The sequence below is a fragment of the Crinia signifera genome, chromosome 6, assembly GCF_055691185.1.
Source record: "Crinia signifera chromosome 6, ASM5569118v1, whole genome shotgun sequence".
Lineage (NCBI taxonomy): Eukaryota > Metazoa > Chordata > Amphibia > Anura > Myobatrachidae > Crinia > Crinia signifera.
Genome location: NC_139222.1, coordinates 44,216,977 through 44,244,166, shown reverse-complemented (window position 1 = coordinate 44,244,166; position 27,190 = coordinate 44,216,977). Strand labels below are relative to the sequence as shown.

General features: G+C 45.9%; 1 protein-coding gene across 2 annotated transcripts in view; it reads left to right on the top strand.

Moving 5' to 3' along the window:
* Positions 1 to 27,190, top strand: part of LOC146007610 (NACHT, LRR and PYD domains-containing protein 3-like) — a 133,470-nt gene that overhangs the window by 34,709 nt on the left and 71,571 nt on the right. For both annotated transcript variants that reach the window (XR_014444366.1, XM_083146091.1), the window contains exons 6-8: positions 15,014 to 15,109; positions 21,057 to 21,227; positions 22,271 to 22,441. Coding sequence is in view for 1 of the 2 variants with exons in the window: in XM_083146091.1 (XP_083002217.1) it covers positions 15,014 to 15,109; positions 21,057 to 21,227; positions 22,271 to 22,441 (438 nt within the window). In the remaining variant the exon portion in view is untranslated. The remainder of the gene's footprint in view (positions 1 to 15,013; positions 15,110 to 21,056; positions 21,228 to 22,270; positions 22,442 to 27,190) is intronic.

The window sequence follows — 27,190 nt, the reverse complement described above, 5'->3', positions numbered from 1 at the left end:
TATATATATATATATATATATATATATATATATATGGGAACACTGTGGTATGGCACTCGTAGCCAATAATCAATAACTAGAAGAGGAAGCCAGGTTGATAACAATGTTTCAATTGATGTAAATTTTAATCAGGTTATAAATACAGCAGTGCAAAACAGTACCTTTTACAGAAGGAGCCACCGGAAAGAGTGAAGCTGAGACGCTCGTGCGAAAAAAGAGACCACCCACTGGCGCAAAAAGATTGCGTCATGACTGAGGACGGAAAAAAGACGGTTGCCAGGGTAATACAAATAACAACACTACAGGAGGACATTGCATAATAAGAGAAAACTGGGAAAATATGAAAAAATGAAAAAATAAGTACTCGCCAGAGCTTTTCAACTTCACTCAATATCGGTGCGGCACCATACAAAACATTACAAAGTAGACAGAGTAACAGACATGTAACAAGATCATAGTGTAGCACATAACAAGATAGTAAGCGAGGCATGTCCAACGTTGGCCCTCCAGATGTTATGAAACTACACATCCCAGCATGCTTTGCCACAGTTTTGCTATTAGAGAATGCTAAAACTATTGCAAAGCATCCTGGGATGTGTAGTTTCAAAACATCTGGAGGGCCAACGTTGGACATGCCTGTAGTAAGCTATACAATATGTAGCCAAAATTATTCAAAGAGAGCATACTTTCAAGTGTGTGTTGACACAAAACATCGACATTTGGTAGCGGAGTAACAACCAGCTGTTAAGTCCAAAAAAGTTTGCTGGTAGTAAAGCTTCAGAGATATAAATTGGCACAATAAATCGACATTTAATAACAGGGCAACATATGGAAGAGCTGCAGTTCATTAACAAAGATGCGTCAGAGATGCTTGTGCAAAAGTCGACACACACAAAAGAGTTGACATCAGCATATTGGATGTTAACTGCACTGAAAAAAATAAAATAAAAATAGCTTTTAATAGCATGTAAATGGTCATCTAAAAACTGAAAATGACATATGTTCATTTAAACCTCTCGGTACTAATGTATCGAGGCGGTGAATCCACCGGGCCTCGCAACAATTGCAGTCCACGATTGCCACCTCGTAGGTAAGGCAAGATACAGTCTATCATGCGGTAGCGAAGACTACTCAAATAATGCTTATGCTCAACAAAATCCCGGGCAACAGGGTGTTCACTGGTACCCAATACCAGTGCTTGGCGGATGGTGCAACGGTGCATGGCCATCCTTTCTTTGAATTTTCTTTCAGTTTTTCCTATGTAGGAAAGGCTGCACGGACAAATTAATTGATAAACTGTGAAGGTGGAATTACACGTAAAGTGATGACGTATTTTAAATTCTTTCCCCGAATAGGGGTGTTTAAAGGAATCTCCTGTCAACAAAAATTGGCACTTAGTGCAGGGACATTTAAAGCAGCCGTGACGTATATCACTCAACCAAGAGCGAGTGACTGGATCGGGGTTAAAATAGGTATTAGTTTTAACCAGCAGGTCTTTAAGACTGCGGCCCTTTGTGTAACAAGACATGACTCGATGTCCAGAGAGTGGTAAGGACTTGTCACTGGCGATAATGGGCCAGTTAGATTTAATTAATTTAGCGGTGGCAACGGAGGCTGTGTTATAATGATTAACCAAGGGGAGAACCTTGGATTTAATATCTTCTTTGTTTTTAGATTGCAAGAAAGTGGCACGGTCTATTTGTAGAACTTTAGACTTACAATCCAACAAGTCCTGTCTCTTATAGCCACGGTCTACAAATTTTTCAATGACATTGTCAAGTTGGACTGCACAGGTAGCCGGGTTGTTGTTGATGCGATGATACCGCAGCATTTGGGAGTAAGGCAAAGAATTAATTAAACTGCGGGGATGGCAGCTAGTGGGGCCTAATATCGTGTAGTGATCAGTGGGTTTAACATACACACTGAAAGATACAATACCATCTTTTAAAGAGACCTCTACATCTAAGAAATGTACAGTAATTTTAGAGATTTCAAATGTAAACTTGATCACATTGTCACCCTGGTTATGTACATCAATAAAGTTTCTCAGTATAGACTCTTCACCTTGCCAGATTGCAAAGTTGTCTTTTAAATAACAAAAAATGATGGGAGATGTGGCTGTTGGACAACAAAAAATCAAATTTAGCAAAAAACATAAAAATGTTGGCATAAGATGGAGTTACCGAACTAACCATCGCGCAGCCGCGCGTCTGTAAATAAAATTTGTTATTATAAAGGAAAAAGTTCTTATGCAAAATTAGGTACTTATGTAATATCTGGGCTCCCGTTTTTCTTATGAGACCGCGTCCCCTCGCGGGGCTCGCTGCGCTCGCCACGCTTCGGGCACGGTGGCTCGCTGCGCTCGCCACACTATATAAAATCAACTCCATGCGTAGTTGGATAGTAGTGGTATGAAAAAATGGCGTGCATTTAACATAGCCCAGGGTACATCTGTAATAGGACCATTAGACAGAATATTAAATGGGCAGCAACCATAGCCCATCGCAAAGCAGCAATGCAACCATCAGACAAGTGTTACACCATCAGACAAGTGTTACAGGGACACCAGACATAGTCAAGTCTACAGAAGCAATGTGACCATTAAACATTTAGTACAGGGGTAGCAAACATAGCCCAGCGCATGGGCAATGTGACCATCAGACAGGAGCTGCCGGAACAGCAGCCATAGCCCAGCATACAACGGCATTGTGACCATCAGACAGGTGTTACTGGGGCAGCAGTCATAGAACAGCGCATATCAGCAATGTGACCGTCAGACAAGTGTTACTGGGCAATAGCCCAGCGCATAGCAGGAATGTGACCATCAGAAAGGAGTTATAGCACAGTGGTAATGTGACCGCCAGACAGTGTTACAGGGGCAGAGACCATAGGCCAGCACACAGCAGCAATGGGACCATTAGAAAGGTGTTAAAAGGGCAACAACCATATGCCAGCGCACAGGAGCAATGTGACCATAAGAACAATGTTACAGGGACAGCAACCATAGCTTAGCACACAGCGGGAATGTGACCATCATGCAGGTAGTACAGGGGCAGCAACAATAGCCCAGCACACAGTGGCAATATGAACATCAGACAGATATTAAAGGGGCAGCAGCTACAGTCAAGCACACAGCAGCAATGTGACTGTCACACTGGTGTTACAGGGGCAGTAACAATAGTCTAGCACACAGCATGTGACCATCAGAAAGTAGTTACATGGGCAGAGGCAATAGCCCAGCAGATGCAGCATATCCTAGGACACAGCAGCAATGTGACTGTAGCACTGGTGTTACAGGGGCAGCAGCCATAGTCCAGCGTACAGCAGCAATGTGACATCAGACAGGTGTTACAGGGGAAGAGACCATAGCCCAGCATGCATCTCCAATGGGACCATCAGACTGGTGTTACAGGGGCAGCAGCCATAGCCCAGCACAAAGCAGCAATGTGACCTTCAGACAGGTGTTACAGGTACAGCAGCCATAGCCCAGCACAAAGCAGCTATAGGTCCAGCAGACAGGTGTTAAAGGGGCAACAGACATATCCCAGCACACAGCAGGAATGGGACAAGTGTAACGGGACAATAGCACAGTGGCAATGTGACCGTCAGAAATGTAGACCAGGGTAGCACACATAGCCCAGCGCACAACAGCAATTTGACCATCAGACAGGTGTTACAGGGGCAGCAGCCATAGCATAGGGCACAGTGGCAATATGAACATCAGACACGTGTTACAGGGGCAGCAGCCATAGCATAGGGCACAGTGGCAATATGAACATCAGACACGTGTTACAGGGGCAGCAGCCATAGCATAGGGCACAGTGGCAATGTGACCATCAGAAAGGAGTTACAGGGCAGAGGTGATAGCCCAGTGTACATCTGCAATGGGACAAGTGTTACGGGGCAGCACAAAGCAGAACTGTGCCCATCAGACAAGGGTTACCGGGCAATAGCCATAGGCCAGCACACAGCAGCAATATAACCATCAGAAAGGTACAGTAGTATGGGGGCAGCAAACAAAGCCCAGTGCACAGTGGCAATACGACCATCAGACAGGTGTTACAGGGCAATAGCCATAGACCAGCACAAAGCAGCAATGTGACCATCATTCAGGTCTTACAGGGGCAAAGGCCAGAGCCAAGCATACATCTGCAATGAGACCATCAGACAGATGTTACAGGGGTTAAAGCCATAATCCTGCACAAAGCAGCAATCTGCCCATAAGACAGGCACTGGTGTAACTACAGAGGGTGCATTGGTTGCAGCGGCTATGGGGCCCAGAGGCTGGACGGGCCGCAGCCCCAGCAGGCTATCCCCTGTACCCTCTTGAACTTTTATCTTAAATAGTGGCGGAGACTCTGGCGCCGCGCACTACCTTGTGCCCCATGTGTTTTCTTTTTGAAGCAGACTAGCGCTGACTGAGTAAAGGGGCCTGCAGCAGAAGTGTGACACAGGAGGAGAGTCAGCGGCAGATTGGCCTGCTGGAAGGCTTTCACTTTCAGGTTGGCCGGTCCCATCCCCAAACCCCTGCTGTGGCACTTGCTGTTGCTGCATTGTTGTGTTATATAAAGGGCCTTGGTCACAGCTCCATGATTAGGTCACATCAGCAGAGGTCTGCCTTTGGCTCTACCTTCCTCCTGCTCCTTCTGAGCCTGGCTCCTGTAGTCTTGCGCTAGAGGTAACTACTGTGGCAGTGTGTGTTATTATGTGTGTCAGCATATGTGAGTGTCAGTGTGTGTGTGTGTGTTTGTCAGCACGTGTGAGTGTCAGTGTGTGTGTGTCAGTGTGTGTGAGTATCAGTGTATGTTATTGTGTGTGTCAGCGTCTGTGAATGTCAGTGTGAGTGTTAGAGTTTGTGAGTGTCAGTGTGTGTTATCGTGTGTGTCAGCAAGTGCATGAGTGTCAGCATGAGTGTCATGGTGAATCTGCTTATATACAGTAGTTACAGGAGTACACTGCTTGTACTGCTATATATAACAGACGTTTCCTGACCCCGCGCATTCTGTGAATCTAGAGGCCTGCAGTTGGTGAGCTCATAGGCAGATTTAGGTTAGCCCACCCCTGCTTTTTAAGAGGAGAGGATTTTTTTAATATATATCATTTATAAAAGAGATGAGCGGGTCTGGATCTTTGAGATCCGAACCCTCCCGAACATCGCGATCCGAGTCAGGATCCGAGCCGAAAAGGGAGTTCCCGCCTGAATCGCGCTGTGTGATTCTCGCAGGATCTGGATTCTATATAAGATGCACGCGCACCCCACCAGGGGCGGTTGGGATCTGTGCTCTGCGCTTTTGTTTGGTGCTGCAGTGCTCACTCGATTAGGGTCTGCACGCAGGGGCTGCTGACTGTACACAAGTCCAGTGTACAGGGGCGGTGTTCAGTGTGACAGGGGCTGCAGGGGCTGTGTTCAGTGTGACATGGGCTGTGTCCAGTGTACAGGGGTTGTGTACAGGGGCTGTGTCCAGTGTACAGGGGCTGTGTCCAGTGTACAGGGTGAATTGGCCAGTGTGACAGGGGCTGTTTCCATTGTCCAGGGGCTGTGTCCAGGGTGACGGCCTGTGTCCAGGGGCAGTGTCCAGTGTGACGGCTGTGTTCAATGTACAGGAGCTGTGTCCAGAGGCTGTGTCCATTGTCCAGGGGCTGTGTCCAGGGTGATGGGCTGTATCCAGTGTCCAGTGTGATGGCCTGTGTCCAGTGTGACGGCTGTGTCCAGTGTACAGGAGCTGTGCCCAGGGGCTGTGTCCATTGTCCAGGGGCTGTGTCCAGGGTAACGGGCTGTATCCAGTGTCCAGTGTGACGGCCTGTGTCCAGGGGCAGTGTCCAGTGTGACGGCTGTGTCCAGTGTACAGGAGCTGAGTCCAGAGGCTGTGTCCATTGTCCAGGGGCTATGTCCAGGGTGACGGGCTGTATCCAGTGTCCAGTGTGACGGCTGTGTCCAGTGTACAGGAGCTGTGTCCAGAGGCTGTGTCCATTGTCCAGGGGCTGTGTCCAGGGTGACGGGCTGTATCCAGTGTCCAGTGTGACAGCTGTGTCCAGTGTACAGGAGCTGTGTCCAGAGGCTGTGTCCATTGACCTGGGGCTGTGTCCAGGGTGACGGCCTGCATCCAGTGTCCAGTGTGAAGGGCTGTATCCAGTGTCCAGTGTAACGGGCTGTGTCCAGGGGCAGTGTCCAGTGTCCAGGGGCAGTGTCCAGGGGCAGTGTCCCGTGTGACATACAGTAAGAAAAACAAAAGTAATAAATAAAATAAAAACAAATTTTTGGAGGATGATGGAGGAGGAAATAGTGGGAGATCAGCAACCTGATAGAAGTGCTGAAGCTGCTACCACCAGTCAGACTCATGATGACAAGGCCGATGGTTAAAGGCCTAGAGGCCATGTAAAATCAAAGCAAAAATTTCATTTTACAATGGTCCATAAAAATAAAAAATAAATCACCTGCGGAGAGAAATAAAATTGGCAATATGCCATTCGACACACGCAGTGGGAAGGAAAGGCTAAGGCCTTGTCCTTTGTTTCTGACTGATGGTACAGCGTCTCAGAAGAATTATGGTAGCCCTTCTGCTAGTACAATGAAAAGAAGAAAACTTGTTAAGAAGACAAAGGCGAGTTCACAAATGTCACAAATCCCAGAGGAGAGTCGAAGTGTGTCCGCGGAGCCGGACCTTTCAAATACTGTATATGAAGAGGAGGTTCATTCCACCATTTGCATGCCCTCTGCAAGTGTGTGGAAGAGCATCCCCAGTCAAGATGCTGACCTGGTTATTGAGGATGCTTCTGAGGAATTGGATGTGGGTTCTGTTGGTGTAGCTGGCACACAGAAGGATGTGGATGATGACAATGTTGAGGGTGATGTTGTTTGTTTCAAGGCACCGGCGGAGAAAGTTGTTGTCTGGGGTATGAAAAAGCCCATTCTCATGCCAGGGCAAAAGACTAAAAAATCCACCTCGTATGTATGGAATTATTTCTACCCAAATCTGGACAACAACTGTCAAGCCATGTGTAGCGTTTGCAAAGCTATTGTAAGTAGAGGTAAGGACATGCAGCACCTTGGGACCTCCTCACTGTTACATCACTTGCAGCACATCCATCAGAAGTTTTTGTCAAAAGAAACTGTGAACAAACATGTAGCAGCCTGCCCAGCATCACCGTCCTGCTCCCCTGTCTCTGTTAGATCCAAGGGCCTGCACTCTCCTCAAACACCTGCATCATCCACATCCTCAGAGATTATGGGATTGGGAAGTAGTCCTGCATCCAATGTCATGATCCTGACTGAATCCTCTCCTATCCTGGATTCCTCAGAAGCATCCTTAAGAGCTACACCTGTTGCTTCTGCTGCTGCTGGTGCTGCTTCCAGGAAGGGGACCAGGAATGGTAGTCCATTTAAACAAGCAACTGACTGTAAAACAATCCTTTACAAGGGGGATGAAGTATGCCAGCAGTCACCCCATTGCACAGCGTATTACCGACGCCTTAACAACTATGTTGGTATTAGACGTGTGTCCAGTATCCGCAATTAATTCTGTGGGTTTTACCGAGTTGCTTGAGGTCCTATGTCCCCGGTATCAAATTCCATCTAGGTTCCACTTCTCCAGGAAGGCAATACCCAGACTGTACACGGACATTAAAAATAGCGTTGTTAGTGTCCTAAAAAATGCCACTGTACCGACTGTCCACTTAACCATGGATATGTGGACAAGCGGAACAGGGCAAACTAAAGACTACATGACTGTGACTGCCCACTGGGTAGATGTATTGCCTTCAGCAGCAGCACCAACAGCAGCAGCAGCAGTAACATAATTTCCCATTGTCATTCAGAGGCTGGCTACTCTTTATATCACAGGTTTCAGTAAAAGGCATACAGCTGAAAACCTAGAAAAACTACAGGAAGTCATTGCGCAATGGCTTACCCCACTTGGACTCTCCTCGGGATTTGTGGTATCCGACAATGCCACCAATATTGTGAGTGCATTACATCTGGGCAAATTCCAACATGTCCCATGTTTTGCTCACACAATAAATTTGGTGGTGCAACATTTCTTGAAATATGACAGGGGTGTTCAAGAGATGTTGGCAGTTGTCCGGAAAATTTGTGGACATTTTCGCCATTCTGCAAGTGCGTGCAGGAGATTGCAACACTTGCAAGAAATGCTAAATTTGCCCTGCCCTCAGATGAAGCAAGAGGTGGTCACGAGGTGGAATACCACACTCTATATGCTTCAGCGGATGGAGGAGCAGCAAAAGGCCATCCAAAGCTACACCTCGACCTATGACATAGGGAGAGGAATGGGAATGCACCTGAGTCACGCTCAGTGGAGAATAATTTCCGTTTTGTGCAAGATCCTGAAGCCCTTCAAGGTTGCTACACGCAAGGTTAGTTCTGACACTGCCACCTTGAGTCAGGTCATTCCCTTGATAGGCCTTTTGCAAAAGCAGTTGGAGAAATTGAAGGAGGAGTTGAAGCAGAGTGAATCTGCTAAATATGTAGGACTAGTAGATCACGCCCTTAATTCACTTTGCAAGGATCCAAGGGTCGTCGATCTCTTAAAATCAGATCATTATATTTTGGCGACAATACTGGATCCTAGGTTTAAGTCTTAAATTGTGTCTTTGTTACCAATGGGTGCAGAGGTGCAAAGATCTCTTGGTCCAAAAATTGTCAGCTGAAGCGGAATGTGGCAGGCACACAACTCCAAACGAGACACAAGAATCACCCCAGGTGATAAAGGCGCTTGGGGGGTGGGCTGTTAGGTGGGCTGCTCACACAGAGGGGGGGGGGTTCAGTCCCCTAACAACAGCATATGCAGAAAGAAAAGGGTTTGTGGAGCGCTCAAAGTAGTGCTGGTGTATAAATAAATTGGTATTAAGAATTAATTTGAAATGATCAAGTGGGTATTACATGAAAGTACAAATTCATTTAATTATTCACATAAAATAATAACACATTGTTAAAAGATAGTATTAATGGATAAAAATTGATATTGCACTATTGTGTTGTACTCAGTGACATACAGTAAACCACTTAGAAAGGACAAAGGATACTTAAGTGAGTCCCGCTTGTTCCAAAAATAAGCTCTCCTCCCGATGGATAATGGTGGATCCCACAGATGACAAAGGGAATTGGGGTGATCCAGATTGGACTGGTATTGGGGTGTCCGTATATCCTGCTGGAGACCTTGGTTTTTTGATCCACTGGTGGGCAAAAGATGGAATACCTCACTTCTCGGATAGGCTCCAAAGATTGGGCAGGTGGTAACCCGAATTTGTATATCCAGTTTGGGGGTTCCAGGTAGGGTGATTGGGGTAGTACGTGGGGGGACAGGAGGAGTAGCTGTTTCAAGGGGGTGCTTAAGATAATGTCCAGAGTCCAAGTGGTGGTGGTTTTTCCTGACGCGGAAGTGGTACCTTTGATAAAGTTGTCCCAGCACAACGAAACGCGTCAGTCAAAACCACCACCACTTGGACTCTGGACATTATCCCAAGCACCCCTTTGAACCAGCTACTCCTCCTGTCCCCCCACGGACTACCCCTATCACCCTATCCGGAACCCCCAAACTGGATATACAAATTCGGGTTACCACCTGCCCAATCTTTGGAGCCTATCCAAGAAGTGAGGTATTCCATCTTTTGCCCACCAGTGGATCAAAAAACCAAGGTCTCCAGCAGGATATACGGACACCCCAATACCAGTCCAATCTGGATCACCCCAATTCCCTTTGTCATCTGTGGGATCCACCATTATCCATCGGGAGGAGAGCTTATTTTTGGAACTAAGTGGTTTACTGTATGTCACTGAGTACAACACAATAGTGCAATATCAATTTTTATCCATTAATACTATCTTTTAACAATGTGTTATTATTTTATGTGAATAATTAAATGAATTTGTACTTTCATGTAATACCCACTTGATCATTTCAAATTAATTTTTAATACCAATTTATTTATACACCTACTGCACTACTTTGAGCGCTCCACAAACCCTTTTCTTTAGGCACACAACTCCTCCTTCAGTTTCTCCCACTGGGGTTGTGAGGAAAAAACTAAATTTTCCTAAGAGACCCACTGCTATTCAGACCGGAAATATATTTGACATCTGGTCCGGACTGAAGGAGTGTCACAAACTTGGGGTGCACTACCACTCGGGGATTGGCTAGACCTGACACAGGGGAGCGGAGTCTAACCGTGCCGGGGGTTTTCTGCCAGTGACCCCTCCAAGCGGGATATGGGCTTCTGCGGCACCCGACACGTCGGTCGCGGCCCCCTGGTCAGGTTCCCCGTATGAGTGGTGGTAGCTTGTGGAATATGGAGCGTGGTCGTCAAGCCGGGTCAGTAACAGGTAAGCAGATACGGTACCAATGGATGCAGCAATGATTAGTCAGAGTCAGGCCGGGTCATACACAGGAAGGCACAGGATGCGGTACACAGGGAGCAGGCAGGAGGATGGTCACAGAACAAGCCAAGGTCATACACAGGAATCACTGGACACGGTACCGGAGGATCAGGCAAGAGAATGGTCAGGAACAAGCCGAGGTCAGATGCAATAATCAGAAGTCTGGAATAGTACAAGGCACTGGAACGCTGGAGCTGGTGTGAACCTATACTCTGGCAGCTTCTTTCTGCCAGAGGCTGCCTTTTATAGGAAGCACAGGGAACTCACAGGTGAACTGATCAATGGGCTGAGCATGCTCAGTTTACACTGAACTCTCCTGCAGGAGAGAGTTACCAGGTGTTACTAATTAGCTGAGCTCAGATCTCACAGCACAGTTCAACTATACAGAGCTTGTCAGCAGCAAGGACTCCTCCAGGTGCTGTAATTAGCAAAGCTCAGGCCACACAGAACTTCCTTGCAGCATGGAGCAGACTGAACAGACAGGAGAAGCCACAAACCAGGTAAGAAACAAACAAGAACTGAATGTTGTGACAAGGAGCTTCCTACCATAATGGACATGTCTACTGCTACTGCCTATGATGCTATCACAATTGATAGAATGGTGGATGATTACTTTAGCGATAGCATCGATATAGGTATGTCAGACTGTCCATTCTATTATTGGCAAGATAAAAAGGCAATGTGGCGGCCTTTGCACAAACTGTCTTTGCTTTATTTAAGTTGCCCACCCTCCAGTGTATATTCTGAGAGAGTCTTCAGCGCAGCTGGGAACCTTGTTGGCGATCGCCGTAGGAGGTTACTTCCACAAAACGTGGAGAAGATAATGTTCATAAAAATGAATTTCAAATTCCAACAACTGGACCTCCTTCACCAGAACTTGTACGTCCTAATACACACAGTCCTCCTGTATTGGTTGATTCCAGTGACAACAAATTAATTGTGTGTGAAGAAGAGGATGAGGGTGAGGAATTGGATGCTGAGGATGACACCTCGTAAAACCAGTTTATGCACTGCCCATTGCCAGCTTGTTGACAATTTCATATTGCACCTCTTTGTATTTTTTGCTCTTTGGAGCATTTTTTTTCGTTTTTTATGATGACATCTTGTAAAGCCAGTTTGTGCACTGCCCATTGCCAGCTTGTTTTGTGGGGGCCCAAACAAACCAATCGTTTCAGCCACATGTGACAGTCCCTGCCGCTGAAGTCCCTGTCGCTGAAATGATTGGTTTGTTAAACTGTGCATGTCCTGTATACAACATAAGGGTGGGTGGGAGGGCCCAAGGACAATTTCATCTTGCACCTCTTTGTATTTTTTGCTCTTTGGAGCATTTCTCTTTTTTGGGGTAGTTTATTAAACTGCCACCCTGTCTGCCCCTGCAGTGCCGCTCTGCTTCCAAGATGTCCCAGGTTGGAAGTGTAAGGTCCACATGTATGTGATGCCCACTGCTGTTGCTTAGCTTAGTCATCCAGCTACCTCGATATAACCTTTTGGCCCAACTACCGTCAATGAAAACAATTTAGTGAGCTGTGAAGTGATCAAAATTGACTAGAAATGAGTGGAAACTAATGTTGTTGAGGTCAATTATACTTTAGGGGCAAAAACAGGCCCAAATTCTGTTATTTTAGCCATTTTTAGCATTTTTTCAAAGAAATCCAGATCCAAAAACCAAAACCCGCAAGGGTGGATTTGCCAAAACCAATCCAGATCCAAAACACTAAAGGGAGATCCAGATCCAAAACCAAAACCTGAAAAAGTGGCCGCCGCATATCTCTAATTTATAATTGAGCAACACCTTGCCTCCTAGTCCTGGTGAGCTTGGCTGGGGTGGGGGGGGGGGGGGCAAGGTGTTATATACCCCTGAGCAGCCTCATCACTCATGTCTTTGAGAAAAGACTGGGTTGTCCAGTGTTTTATATGTTTGCTGCTGCAATCAGAATGACAGGGGGTGCAGATGGTACAACCTCTACTCGGGGAGTAGTAGTTAAACAGTGATGCCTCTCACAATCCTTTCAAACCCGGGCGGAGCTGGCAGAGCACGATCTCCGGGTGCTGAGAGATTAAAGGGCGCTGGAGACGTGCAGCCCGCTCCCTCTCCCACCCACTCCCTGCTCTGCCCGGCTGAGCTCAGCTGCCCTGTCCACCGCTATTAAGTCTCCTGCTGGACCGCTAGCCAATAGGCACTTGTGTTCCAGCAGCCAATCAGAAGCAGCATTGATGGCTGCTGGACTGCAAGCGACTATTGGCTAGCGGTCCAGTGGGAGACTTAATTGAAAATAGCAGCAGACAGGACAGCTCAGCTGGGTAGAGCAGGGAGCGGGTGAGGAGTGCCGGCTGCAGTCCCCCTTGGCAACAAGCTTTTTAATCCCCCTTGTCAATGAGCTATTTTAGTCCCCCTTGACAACAAGCAATTTTAGTCCCCCTTGGCAAAAAGCTATTTTAGTCCCTATTGGAAACTAGCTATTTTATTCCTCCTTGGCAAAAAGCTATTTCAGTCCCCCTTGGCATCGAGCATGAAACCCCTGTCATTGAGCATAAAGTTCCTAGCTATGAGCATCTAGGTAAGTGGCACTTATGTGTCAGATGTGTAATGGGCATTATGGATTGTTATATTGTTATATAGTATGTAATGGGCATCATGTGTGGCCTTATGTGTAATTGGCATTATGGCATGTGGCTTTATGTGTAATGGGTATTACAACATTTGCTAAAATGTACAATGGGCATTACGGTGTGTGGTATAATTTTAGGTCACGCCCCCTTTTTGCCACGCAAGAGTCCTGCCTATAACAAATCAGGGGGGGAGCGAAACATGCCCTTGCTACGGGCACGTGGTACCTAGCTACACCACTGCTCTCCCCTCTCTCCTCCCTAATACTATTCCTGCCCTTGCATTCTTTCACTCTGTCACTGCTCTCACTCATAACTTTTTCTCTCTTGATCCCTTTCTCTCATCCTTTTTATCCCTATGAAGCCCACTCCCTCTCTTGCTTTCCATCCTTTGTCTCTCACTCCCCTCCCATTTGCCCCCCCCCCCCCCGGACATTGTAGTGACAACAGTGGGGTCCTGTCCAGATTTTGCTATGGTGCCCACAATGGTCTAGTTATGCCCCTGAAGACAGGTGTTACAGGAACAGCAGCTATAGCTCTGCGGACAGCAGTTTTGGGACCATCACACAGGTCTTACAGGGGCAGCAGCCATAGCCCAGTGCACAACAGGAATGTGACCTTCAAACAGGTGTTACTGTATATTGGCAGCAACAATAAGTGCACATCACCAATGTGACCAACAGACAGGGGTTACAGAGCAGAGGCCATAGTCCAGTGCACATCTGCAATGGGACTATCAGACAGGTGGGGTGCCGGACAGGGTCCCGACAGGCATTAACCTGTCAAAACACTGACAGTCGGGTTCCTGATGGCCACCTGCTATTTTCCCTTGTGGGGGTCCACGGCCCCCTTAGAGGGAGAATAGAATAGGTGGCGAGCCACCGTGCCCACAGCATGGCGAGTGCAGCAAACCCGCAAGGGGCTTTGTTGCACTCACTATGCTGTCTGAGTCCGGCCAGTCAGGATCCCAATGTTGGGCTAATGACTGTCGGGATCCCGACTGTCGGACCCCTATTCTACACCCAACAGGCGTTACAGGGGCAGCAGCCATTGCACAGCTCATAGCAGCAATATGACCATTCGACAGGTACAGAAGCACAGGGGCAGCAGCCATAGCCCAGTGCACTGTGTCATTGTGACCATCAGACAGTTGTTACAGGGACAGCAGCCATATCCCAAAACCCAGCAGGATTGTGACCATCAGACAGGTGTTACAGGGTAGCAGCTATAGCCCAGCACACAGAGGCTATGTAACCAGTGGTGGCTCTTACCGTTATGGAGGAGGAGGGCTGCCATGCTCCCCGGTCCCCTGCAGTGCATGCGCAGTTACTTCATACATACTGCACATGCGCTGGCCCAAGCCACTGTGGGCTGCCTTTGCAGCAGCCCCTGGAGGCTTGATCGGGTTCCCTGGGCCGGCGCATAACCAGTATGGTCCGCGGTACTGACATGCGCAGAACCAGTTTTGGGGGCTGCCACACATTACCAAAGAGGCATCTGGGAGGGAGGGATCACCTCCCAATGGGACTGCCTTGATTGACTGGCAGGTCAGACTTCCAATAGGAAGTCACTGCCATTCACAGTGAAGCCAGTGCAGTCTCACAGACTGCATCTGGCTTCGCTTTAGGCAGAGACAATGGCGGATTTTACCTGGGGGGGATGCAGCCCTGCAGCCCATAGGTAAAAACCGCCACTGTATGTAACCATTAGACAGGTGTTACAGGGGCAGTATTCAAAGCACAGTTCACAGCCTGTCACACTACCTGATTACAGCACCGGTATCTGATGGAGGTGTCAATAGGTCCTAACCAGGCAGGTAGGGGCAGGGTGGGCTTTGGCAGGCAGGCTGGGGTGATGTTTGTTGCATTTCTCCCCCCACCCACCCCCTCTGTGCTATTGGCGTATGAGGTAAAGGGGGAGCAGTGTACCTTGGAAGCTTCCCAAGACATAGCAGCTGCACCAGTGGTAGTTATCTCACTACTTACAGTATAAGCTCTGTGTCTGTGTTTTGTGCAGGTTCGTGGAATGCAGATTCCCTATCACAGAGGAAATGATTCGTGCTGAAGCCAGTTTATCTGGACTGTTTGGACAGTGTCAGATGGAAGAACTGCAGTAAGTAGATTATAGTATATTACAAGGCAATCACCACAATCTTCCCCAGCAGCCAGTAACCAGGGGGGACATCCCTATAGATTGTAAACTTGCATCAGGGCCCTCTAACCCCCAAGTCTGTCTGTTGTTACCCAGTTTGTTTTATCACTGTCTACTATTGTAAAGCGCAATGGAATCTGCTGCGCTATATAAGAAACTGTGAATAAATAAATAAATCTGTTGGGCCAGTGATAATGTTATGGTTTTGGGTGTGAACCAACAGCCGGGACCGCTGTTTAGAATGGCCATGGCGAGACCTACACTAACTCTGTTGACCCCAAAGGGATATGGCTGATTCCTGCAAATGCTAGGCTTCGCCTGTAGTCGCCACGTTTGAAGTAGTGAGTTAGGCCCTCTACAGCTCCGGTGCAACCAAGTGTTATGGAGAGACTATGGGTGAGATTTAATAGGATGAGAGATTCAAAAAAGTGAGAGATTTGGTAAGAAATCTCCAGTTTTTTTAAAGCGGAAATCATTTACACGGCAAAACCAGTTTGATTTTGAAGTGTAAATGATTGCCGCTTTAAAACAACCTGGAGATTTCTTACCAAATCTCTCACTTTCTGAATATCTCGTCCTATTAAATCTCACCCAAGGAATCAGCGATCCTCTAAGGGTACAGTCAAAAGGAAATCTAACTACTGGGTCTGCCTGGGGAAACAACCTGCCTAACGGCACCAGGCCATTGGGAATGCGACCCAGTCACCGACACCAGACACAACAGAACTGGGGTGCCTCCAACCTAAAACATGTCAAAGTAAATAATAAGTACACAAACACATGGTACCCCAAAACAAATGTACAGATGGAGTAGGTCTCATCCTTGCTGGCGGGTTGCCAGGACGTCCCCTCTGGCGACCCGCCAGCAGCCTCACCAGCGAATATACTGAGACGCGCGTGCGTCTCACGCGCACGCACGTCTCAGTCTCCGTTGCCAGCGCGACGGAAACCCTGTCCGTCTCCGCCTCAGGGAGACGGACAGGGTTAGGGGGGGTTAGGGGGGGTGCGGGCAGGCGGCAGGGACCCCGAGTTACCGCCGGCAAGCCGGTGGGGACCCGGGGGAATGGATGGAAGCGCCGTCGGAAGGGGACGCGCGCGCCTCTCGTGCGCGCGCGTCCCCTTCTCGCCATCGCCATGGTGCTGGCGGGGGATGGCGGCTGGTGACGCCAGCGCCATCCCCTGCCAGGATGAGAGCTGCCCCATCTGTATACCCACTACCGTGGGTCTCTCCACACCTGGAAGAGCTGGACCAAAAGTACTTCAGGCAATACTGAACAACTAAGGAATACTGCAGCTTGCCAGGACTTTATAAATAAATAAGGAACAAAACCAGGCTCCACTGGAGCACTTATGTGACCTGGAATAGACACAGCAGGACCGTGGAGCATCCAGCAGCTCATGATGGTAAAGAGCAGGCTGGGACAGACTGGAGCAGACAGACAGGATTCTTCTACTGAAAGTAAACAGGCTGGAACTGCCAAAGGCCAGGAAGGCTGCACTGGGCTGAGTGCAGGGAGAAATGAACTAATGACCAGCAGGCGGCTGGTGAGCTCCTAACAGAGCAGTAACCTGACAGAGGTCCAGCAGGAAACAGGAACTAGCAGCTACCTGCAAAAGGAACAGGAAGCTAGGACTCAGGAACTAGAAGCTATCACTGGCAGGGCAGAGCTAAAGAGAATGCCCTATGAACAGCTCAAGTGATTATTAAGCTGAGAGAGATCCAGACAGCTCCCAAGCTGTAATAACGAGCTCCTACCTTGCAGACTTGTGAATAAATGAAGCCCACAGAATATTGGGCTGTAATGGCACAGACCTACCACTGGAGGCCACCAGAGAGTCAAATGCCAAACACAAACTGAACAAAACACAAAACAGAACTGAACCATTAATCATGGTTCCTAACTGTTAGGAGTCAATATCAATGACTGATATATGTCTGGTCTTTCATGGGTTCATTTCAGTCTATGTTGATATTGACTCTCTGGTGGCCTCCAGTGGTGAATCTGTGTTCCTAACTGTTAGGAGTCATTATTATTGACTCATATCTGTCTGGTCTTTCATAGGTTAATTTCAGTCTATGTTGATATTGACTCTCTGGTGGCCTCCAGTGGTGCATCTGTGCCATTTCAAGCCAGTCCTCTGTGGATAATTTATGCACTAGTGTGATCTCGTTATCCTTGCTGGGCTGGAGGTCACAGGTGTGTTGATTATCGGAGGCCTTCATCAGGCATTCTGACTTGTACAAACCTGCCAGTTATAGCTCCTAGTTCCTTGTTCCTGAGTTCCTAGTTCCCAGTCCTGTGTGCTAGTCTGTTTGGTCTGAGCTCCTATTTCCTAGAGAAGTTCTTGCTAGTCTTTTCCTAGCCTCATGGTATCCTGCTACAGCCCGGTGAACTCCAGCTAGCACTCCTGCTGAGTGTCCTGGATCCTGCCTTGTGCTTGTCCCAGTTGTGTTCCTGTTTCCTGGATCTTGCTTCCAGTCTGAGTCTCCAGCCGTGTGTTCATCTGCCCGCGCTGCTGGATTCCCCATCTGTGGTCATAACATCTTCCCAGATAATTCAGGGGTTTCCCTGCAGCCTTCCCTTCTTTATCATACTTGCATATTGCATCTGCATTGTTGTGTATGCCCACACTTAGAGGCAGTTCACCTTCTAGAGGTTTTCTTCCTCAGTCCGGGAGTTTTGGGGGTTATTTTGTTATATACCATCTTTGTGTATTGTTACATTCATATACTGTGTATTACCACCTTTGTGCATTGTTTCACCTGTGCCGTGAACTTTATCACCTCCATACCATGGTGTATTTACATTGGGTATTGATTCCACCGCTGTGTATTATCCTGCTAGTTGTTTCACCCAAAGACACTGCAAAGAGCAGGGTGGTATCACCCACCAGAGCCTTCCCAGGGTTGTTCCAGCCTGTCCATCCTGTTGTTAGTTAGTTTATCCTTTTGCGTTCGGGCTGCCTCGGTGAACATGTTGTCCCCCATAAGACCTGACTGCAATAGAGTCTGGGCGGACCTACTTCGCCCTTACAGCCGGGGCGGTTAAAGGTGAAGTCTAGCGCAACATGTGCTCACTGACACCGATCCAGGGCAACAGAGTCAGAGGACAGGTCTGGTTCCGCCTCTGCTGGCCCTAACACTAGGTAATTTAGGGTTAGGGGATAAAATTTGTAATTGGATTAAAAACTGGTTGCACAATCAGGGACAGAGTGGTGGTAAATGGCATACATTCCAGCTGGGGTAAGGTCCAAAGTGGAGTCTCGCAAGGTTCAGTATTGGGACCCACCTTGTTTAATATATTTATTAATGATATTGAAAGCGACATAGGGTGACATTCTATGCTATGCGGTAAAATCCGCATGTTTTTTATCACACCAAATCGCACTTTTGAAAATCGCAAGATTGGCCCGTTTTTCGCATATTTAATGAGATGCGAAAAACGGGCCAAATAGTGCGAATAGGTGCGATTTGGTGCTATTTTTTTAGGTCTGAAAATCGCACGTTTGCAGGAAATCGCAATTTAAAAATAAAAACAGCGCGGGGTCCCCCGCCAGAGCATAACCAGCCCTGGGCTCATTGAGCCAGTGCTGGTGACATAAAATCAGGGTCCCCGACAAATAGGGGTCCCCTTGATTTAATGAAACCAGCACCAGGCTCAAGGTCCGGCGCTGGTTCCCGAAATACGGGGGGACAAAATGACTAGGGGTCCCCCGTATTTTAAGAACCAGCACCAGACCCAAACAGCCAGCAGGGTAATGCCACAGCCGGGGGACACTTATTATATAAGGTCCCGCGGCCAAAGCATTATCCCCCTGGCTGGTCAGCATGGGCAGGGGTCCTGGGGAAGTGGGGACCCCCCCAATGAAGGGGTCCCCCCCCCTCCAGGACTTACCAGCCCATGCTGAAAGTCCGGGGCTGTCCCCGATGCCCCTGGGCGGTGGGCATTGGGCTGATGCAAAGTGTAAAAAAAAGATTAAAAACTATTGTTTTCTACTGTAGAACTATGAGTCCCAGCAAGCCTACCCCGCATGCTGGGACTTGGAGAACCACAAGTCCCAGCATGCGGGGCATTAAATGGCCCGCTGGCACTTGTAGTTCTACAGTACAAAAAATAGTTAAATAAAACACACTGACACCCTGAAAAATAAAAGTTTAATACATACATAACACACACACTGATACTTACCTACCTTGAGCCCGTAGGTTGGTCCCTGGATCCGGGGTCCGGGGCTCCTGGACAGAAGAGTCCGGTTCGGGGGCCTTGGTCCTGGTTCCGGGGCTGGTCCGGGGTCCTGGGCTCCAGGGCTGATGTCTCCGGGGTCCAGGATCCGAAGTAGTCCAAAAGGGGTTTCTAAGGAAGGAAATCCTACTCACCTGGTCTCCGGCGACGACCTCGGCATCCTCTCCGGCAGACGCGCTGCTCCCGGCTGGTACCCGCTCACGGACTGGAGAGGCGCAGAGATGTTTCATCTTCCGCGCCTTTCCTCCGGATGTTTCTATTGGCCGACTAGCGGCCAATCAGGAGCCGACTTTCTCGTTATTTTAACTGTTTAAACTTTTTTTACACCAGAACCCTGCACAGATCGCAATGATCTGTGCAGGGTTCTGGCTAATTCGCCCATCAGAACCTGGTCATAGTTTTTGGGCGAATTTTAGACACAGTTTATACGAATCGCATACCATTAAATATGCGATTTGTATATTTTTTAATGTGAAAACATCTGGATGCGATGTGCTGCGAAAAGCAGCCATCGCATTTCCAGTGTGTCCAACTTGTTGGCCAAAATCGCACTTTTTTCACATTTTCGCAGCTCATTAAATATGCGAAAATGGAAAAACATGCGATTTCGGCCGTTTTTGCGAAAAAAATCGCAAAAAAAAAAAAACCCCGCAAATCATAGAATGTTACCCATAGTGAGTAAAATTGCAATTTTTGCGGACGACACGGAATTGAGGAAGGAAATTAACTCAGGAGAAGATGTAGAAACTCTACAAATTTTTTATATAAACTGGAAAGGTGGGCAGAAAGGTGGAAAATGCAGATTAACATTGAAAAATATAAAGTAATTAATTGTGGGAACAAAAATGAACAAGCTACTTAGAGACTAAATTGAGTTTTTATAGGGAATTCTGCTGTAGAGAAGGACTTGGGGGTCATCATACAGTAGATGGAAAATTGGGTAATAGTGCACACTGCTCAAGTGCAGCAGCAAAAGCAAACAGGACACTGTCATGCATTAAAAGGGGTATGGATTCAAGGGATGCCAATGTGATAGTGCCTCTTTACAAGGCATTGGTGAGACCACGCTTGGAATATTGTGTTCAGTTCTGGGCACCCCACCTTAAAAAGGACGTAAATGAATTGGAACAGGTACAGAGAAGGGCGACTATGCTAGTAACAGGTCTTGAATCACTAGAATACAAAGATAGGTTAACCATGCTGAATATATTTTCACTGGAGAAACTGAGGTTGAGAGGTGATATTAGTATGTTCAAATACAGGATTGGGAACCATATGGAACTGGGAAATGATTTGTTCACTAACAGGCCTATACTTAGGACACGCCGGCATGTACTGAGGCTCTAGGAAAAGAAATTCCGTACTGAATTAAGAAGAGGATTCTTCACCATTAGAGCAGTAAAAATCTGCAACTCATTGCCGGTGGGGGTGATTACAGCAACTACTGTTAATGAATTTAAATCAAAACTGGATGCATTTTTGGCCACTAAGGGAATCCTATAGATATGACTTACTCAAGTCAGTAGTTACAAGCTAGATAGGTTGATCTCGATGGACTAATGTTTTTTTTTTCAGCCTTAATTACTATGTTACTGTGTTACTATGGGAGTGTGAGACTAGAATTATAAGAAATAATTTAACTCAGATACCTTGTCTCCCATCAGGTTTGTGTTATGTTGTCTAACCTCCCCCTGCTGTGAGGATCTCCGCTCTGTTATTAATACAAACCGCTCTCTGACCAGACTGGATGTGTCATGGGATGACCTGGGGGACTCTGGAATAAAGCTTCTGTGTGAGGGACTGATAAACCAAAACTGTTCCCTGCAGGAGCTGAAGTAAGATCTGTCTCAGTACAAGTTCTCTCATTACCAGCCATAGACCATATTACATATTTGGCTCCTTCCAGAGGCAGGTTTTCTGGAATCGTATCCATAACCTGCTCCTGTACAGAGTTACAGAGTATTCTTTGTGCCACACCTGCATTATACATACCCCCCAACCATCACTATTGGCTTGTGTTAGTCCCACCGGCATCCTGCAGTGTCCCATGGTGGGGAAAGGATGAGGGGGGATCTGACACCACTATTACACATAGCATAGCAATAGATGAATTGGTGCTGTGTGCACCATCCACACAGTACCAGACATATTAGAGGCAGCTTGGGGAATGGGGCAGGCCCAGAGTGACCAGAACTTGAGTATTGCCATGATGCTAGGGCTATTCTTCATGGCCACAACTTTGGTTCCATAGGGGATGCTGAGAGGTATGTCTATGCGGTACTATAGCTATATCCTACACCTGTTTTTCTGCCTTTTACAGATGCTGTTAGCAATTGCAGACCAGATAAAAAATTTAAAATGAATAGCTCTACTTTGCAGTCACCGTTATGGCTTATGAGATCTGCAGTATTCTGCGTAAAGGCCCTATATAGTAGAACAACATTGGAATTGAATGTCCAATCTATACTGGTCGTGCAACAGATCCTGTGCATGATGCACGGTCCCGCGGGTCGTTTGACCCTCAGATGAGATGTGCTGCACATCACATCTGCCGGCTATAATAACGGTTGTAAGCACATCATATATGCTTTTTATGTACATACGATCATTCATTCAACCGCTCCATGACCTACATACGATGAGGTCATATCATCCTTATGTATGGCCAGCTTTAGTTTGTGTAATACAGGAGAGATCTTTGATATCTAATACATTAAGCTGTTGTTAAAAAGTTTAATTTTGCTGTAATCATTTGGAAATAGCTATTTTGCATGAGGAAAAACATTAAAAATGATACATGCTTAGTAATAGCATCATGCTGAGTCTGAGGCTAGAATTTTAAGAAATAAACTAATCTAGATCTCTCATCTCCCATCAGGTTACAATGCTGTGGTCTGACCTCCGCCAGCTGTGATGATCTCGGCTCTGTTATTACTAAACACCACTCTCTGACTAATCTGGTCTTGTCCATTAATCCTCTGCGGGACTATGGACTGAAGCTCCTGTGTGAGGCACTGAAACACCCGGACTGTGCCCTGCAGGAGCTTATGTAAGATTTGTCTCTACAAGTTCTCTTAGTACTAGCCATAGACCATACTATAGACACAGGAAATAGCAACTGTAATTCTTTTCATTATTGTTACCATACAGCCATTGCTTTGTTTTATTTTCCCTTTAAGAACAAGTTGTTTGCATAAGTTATTAGCCAATTATTAAATATAAAATGTGTGGTGTGCTATCAACAGCTGCTGGAACAGGGTTGTCAAGCCCTAGTATATCGAGAGAGAAAAAATAAATGTGTGCCAGCGCTGGCTGTACCAAAAACTCAAACAACACGGTTCTCTAAAATAAAAATACAATTTTAATAATAAATTTCAATATTAAATATATAGGTGAATCGTTTTAGACATAAAATTTTATTGTGCACAATCATAATATAATATCTCAGGGATACTTTGCGTATTTGTTTTTAGAAAATTTTTCCATAATTATGGTTGATGAATTACCATCCCATTGCTTCTGGTTAGTAGATATCCAGGAATCTGTGACGATGATGTCCTATGTTGCCCTATATTTTCAAGGATTTCAAGGGTTTCCCAATACGACAGTCTTCCTCTATTTGTTGGATTAATTAGGGATCAAGCAGATATCCCAATAGGTTTGGTGATGAGGGACATCTGTGGGGTGATGGACACGTCACTGGCAGATGGATGGATTGAGATACAAGTATTAACCCCTTCACGACATTGCCTTTTAAGGTAATTTTTTTTTTTTTTTTCCTCCTTGCGTTCAAATAAGCGTAACTTTTTTAATTTTCCGGCTATATAGACACATGAGGGCTTTTTTTTTGCGGGACAAGTTGTACTTTGTAATGGTACCATTTACTATACCGTATAATATTCTGGGGAATCAGGAAATAATTCAATGTGGGGTAAAAAAAAAAAAAACCGCCATTGCACAATTTTGCGCTGGTTACGGTTTTTTTGGAGTTCATAGTTCGTTTAAAATGATGGGTTATCTTTATTCTATGGGTCGTTACGATTCTGGCGATACCAAACTTATATAGTTTTCGTTATGTTTTACCACTAAAAAAAAAAATCGCAACTTTTACGGTTTTTCTAATTTGCGTTGCGTCGCCATGTTCTGCGGCTTATAACTTTTTTATTTTTCCACCTACGGACCTGGGTGAGGGCTCATTTTTTGCGGGCTGAAGTGTACTTTTTAATTAATACCATTATGGGATATGGGCGACTTTCTGATCTCTTTTAGTTATTTTTTTTTGGGTACGCGATGCGACCAAAAAACGTAGTTTTGGCGTTGGGGATTATTTTCCGTTTACGCCTTTAACCGTGCGGGATAACTAATGTTATATGTTAATAGATCGGACTTTTAGGAACGCGGCGATACCAAATATGTTTATTTTTTTTATTTTTTTTTTATTTTTATTTGGGAAATGGGGAAAGGGGGGTGATTTGAACTTTTAATATTTTTTTATTTTTTTTTATTATTAAACTTTATTTTTTTTTTTTTTTTTACTTTTACTACAAGGCCCCCTAGTGTACTTGACCACTAGGGGGCGCGATCGCCTGTACTAGGTTCAGCCATAGAGCTCTATGGCTGAACGTAGTGATTTTATGCACTTCCTATTACATCCTGCCTGAGGCAGGATGTAATAGGTATGCATATACGGCCAGCACAGGGGTCTACATTAGACCCCTGGCTACCATGGCAACCGATCGGCACCCTCCGATCTCGCTGCGGGGGGCCCCGATCGGCGCCGGAGGGGGGCGCCCCCCCTCCGATCAGCTATTTAAGCACTGCGGGCGCTTTGCCCGCGGTGCTTAAAGGGTTAAACGGCCACGATCGGCGAACTCGCCGCTCGTGGCCGTGAGAGCAGGGACCTGGCTGTAATATACAGCCATTACCTGCTCTCTTTCAAGCCAGCTCACTCCGTGAGCTGGCTTGATTCCCCCGCAACGGCCATATGACGTATATATACGTCATATGTCGTGAAGGGGTTAAATATGCTCAACGCATTTCTCTGGAATATGCACCTCCGGCTTCATCAGGAACAACTTGCTCCTGATGAAGCCGGAGGTGCATATTCCAGGGAAACGAGTTGAGCATATTTACTCCTTGCTGTCTCAATCCATCCATCTGCCAGTGACATGTCCATCACCCCACAGACGTCCCTCATCACCATCTGGACACCATCTGGATACAAACCTATTGGGATATCTGCTTGATCCCTAATTATTCCAGCAAATAGAGGAAGACTGTCATATTGGGAAATCTGAGTCCTTGAAAATATAGGTCTGACCCGGGTTCAGTGGAAATAGGGCTGACCTGGGAACAACCCAGGTCAAATTTTAGTGAAAATGGGATCTGAATCCAGGTCCAGCTTGGGTTGTCATGTGTTCACAATTCCATGTCCAACACCGTGGTTCCGGTTGATAGATATACAGTGTCTAGATAGACAGTCAAAAGGTCTTCCCAAATAGGTCGATAGGATGGCAGTGTGAAAAGGTCATGAAAAATGTTGGCATTCAATAAGTCAACTGGGTCAAAGGTTTGCAGGGTCCAAAGGTTGCCATGAAAAAGATAGATACATGACAAGGTCAATTTGAGTTTTTCCTGTCGGCATAGATTGAGAATAAAACAGTATGCTGAGCGTAACAAGGCAGCTACTTATTCAAAATGGTTAAATATGGTGTATATGCACACTTTGCCCATGTATTTCATGTCCAAATTAGCGCCAAACAAAATTCAAGTGGATCGTATACAGGTGACCCCCCTCTGTTGATTTGAGGTGTCAAATGTGTGGCCCTAGACTGAATGTCTTGAATAAGAATATGTAGTTTGAATAAAAAGTGAATAAAAAGCTAAGGGCCTGATTCTGACGTGCTCACTAAGCAGCCTTATCTCGCTGTCTAGTGATCAGTTAATCGCTGTCCGCTCAGGGAGAGAATGCCCCTCACTGACCAAATATCTACACCTGCATGCGAACGGATATGTACACTGACGTCTATACGCATAGAGGTGAAAAATCTTTCATTGGCCACTGACCATCGGATGATTTTTTTACTCATTCACAAATAAAAGTGAGTCTAGGCTGACTTTTATTTGCCTCGGATATGGCTGAAATCAGGACGGGCACTGACGTCATACCTGCATTCGCATGGAAACACCCTGCATTTTTCTGGGTGCACCTATTGTGTTTGTGGGTATGACAAGGAAATGCTGGGTGTCTCCATGCAACAGCCCCCTGCCTGCCTCCTTCCCGCCCTGCTCTGTGCGATCAACTTGGTGACTGTGATACTCTCCAAATTAATTTGCACTGCATGCACAGACCCACAATATCTGCCCCTGGAGTGAATTTGTGAAATGCCAAGCAGGTCTGAATTATAGTATGTAGCATTTGGATGACAGAATTGTATATGGCACAATGCAGCCCTGATGTTTTAGTTCCCAAAGTGTCACACACACTTTTTACTGTACAAACAAGAAGAAAAATTGGAACTTTGAAACAATAAGGCACAATGTATACTTGTGGAGACTGTGGACTATAGTCCTCTGTTGTAATAAAGTCTCTTTACTGATGTTGGTGTCCGGTCATGATGATTAATCTCAGGTGAAGATGATTAATCATAAAAAATAAACAACAATAAAAAAATTTAAGCCGTTTGTGATTATTTTTTCAATAAATGATGTGCTCTTTTTGAAGATATAGTGAAATATGTCAATTAGGAGTACCAAACTCACGTTTATGTAAGTCGATACGAAGCTTATAAAGGTATCTTTAGTGTAATTATAGGATGTTCTGATCCAGATCATGAAATACGGTCATATCATCCCTCGTGAACTCAAAAGAAGAAAAAAATACAGATCATGTGTAGACTTGTGATGTAAGATGTGTTGTTAGTGTGCGAGGTGCTGAGAATTAATTTTAAACAGCATACCTCACTTACCAAGAACATAAATATAACAGATATATAAAGGTATCTTTATAGTATGGGCGTACCCCAACTCACGGTGGTTTTGTGGTGTTCAAACCTATAAAGGTTTTTTTTATATATGGTGTCCTTCAATATGACACAGTAGTTCAACCTTCCAAGTGTGCTCGGATACATGAAAAATATAGATATACCATGTGTTCAACAATTGTACTTTAATTATAGGGAGGAGGTTTTACCAAAATGTATAGTGTACCTTACTCACCCTAATAAATTAAACTATTTAAAGTGCAGAAAGAAGGGCGTACCCCAACTCACACTTGAGTATCAGATGATCCACGTACAGTAGGAGCCCATCTCATATATCTTCCTTAGGCCATAGCTCATCGTGGCTCACCATGACTATCCTATTGATCTCAGCTGCAATACAATACATAGAACAATAGAGTAGGGGATTAGCAGAGTAATCCAATTACTCATGTAATCCTATTATAGAGATGGATGACAGTGGCTCAAACTGTATCTAGGTTTCTTTTATAAGATGTAACGTCATGTATTCCAATAATTTGTGGTACATGTAAAATAAGATACTGTATGCCCAATGTGTAGATATTTCCAGCCTAAATTGGAGCAAAAGGTGGCCCAAAAATAATGGCATACCTTACTCACCACTTATGGTAAAGGAATGAAGCTTATAATGGTTTCTTTAACCCATAGTTTAGATGGTATATGAAACAATTGGTCTAGAAAAAGGATTTTTTTGTAGCCAGCATTTAAAAAGTTTCAACAAGTTTTAATCCAGACAATCAATAAAATACATATGTCCAACCAAGGGCACAAGTAAC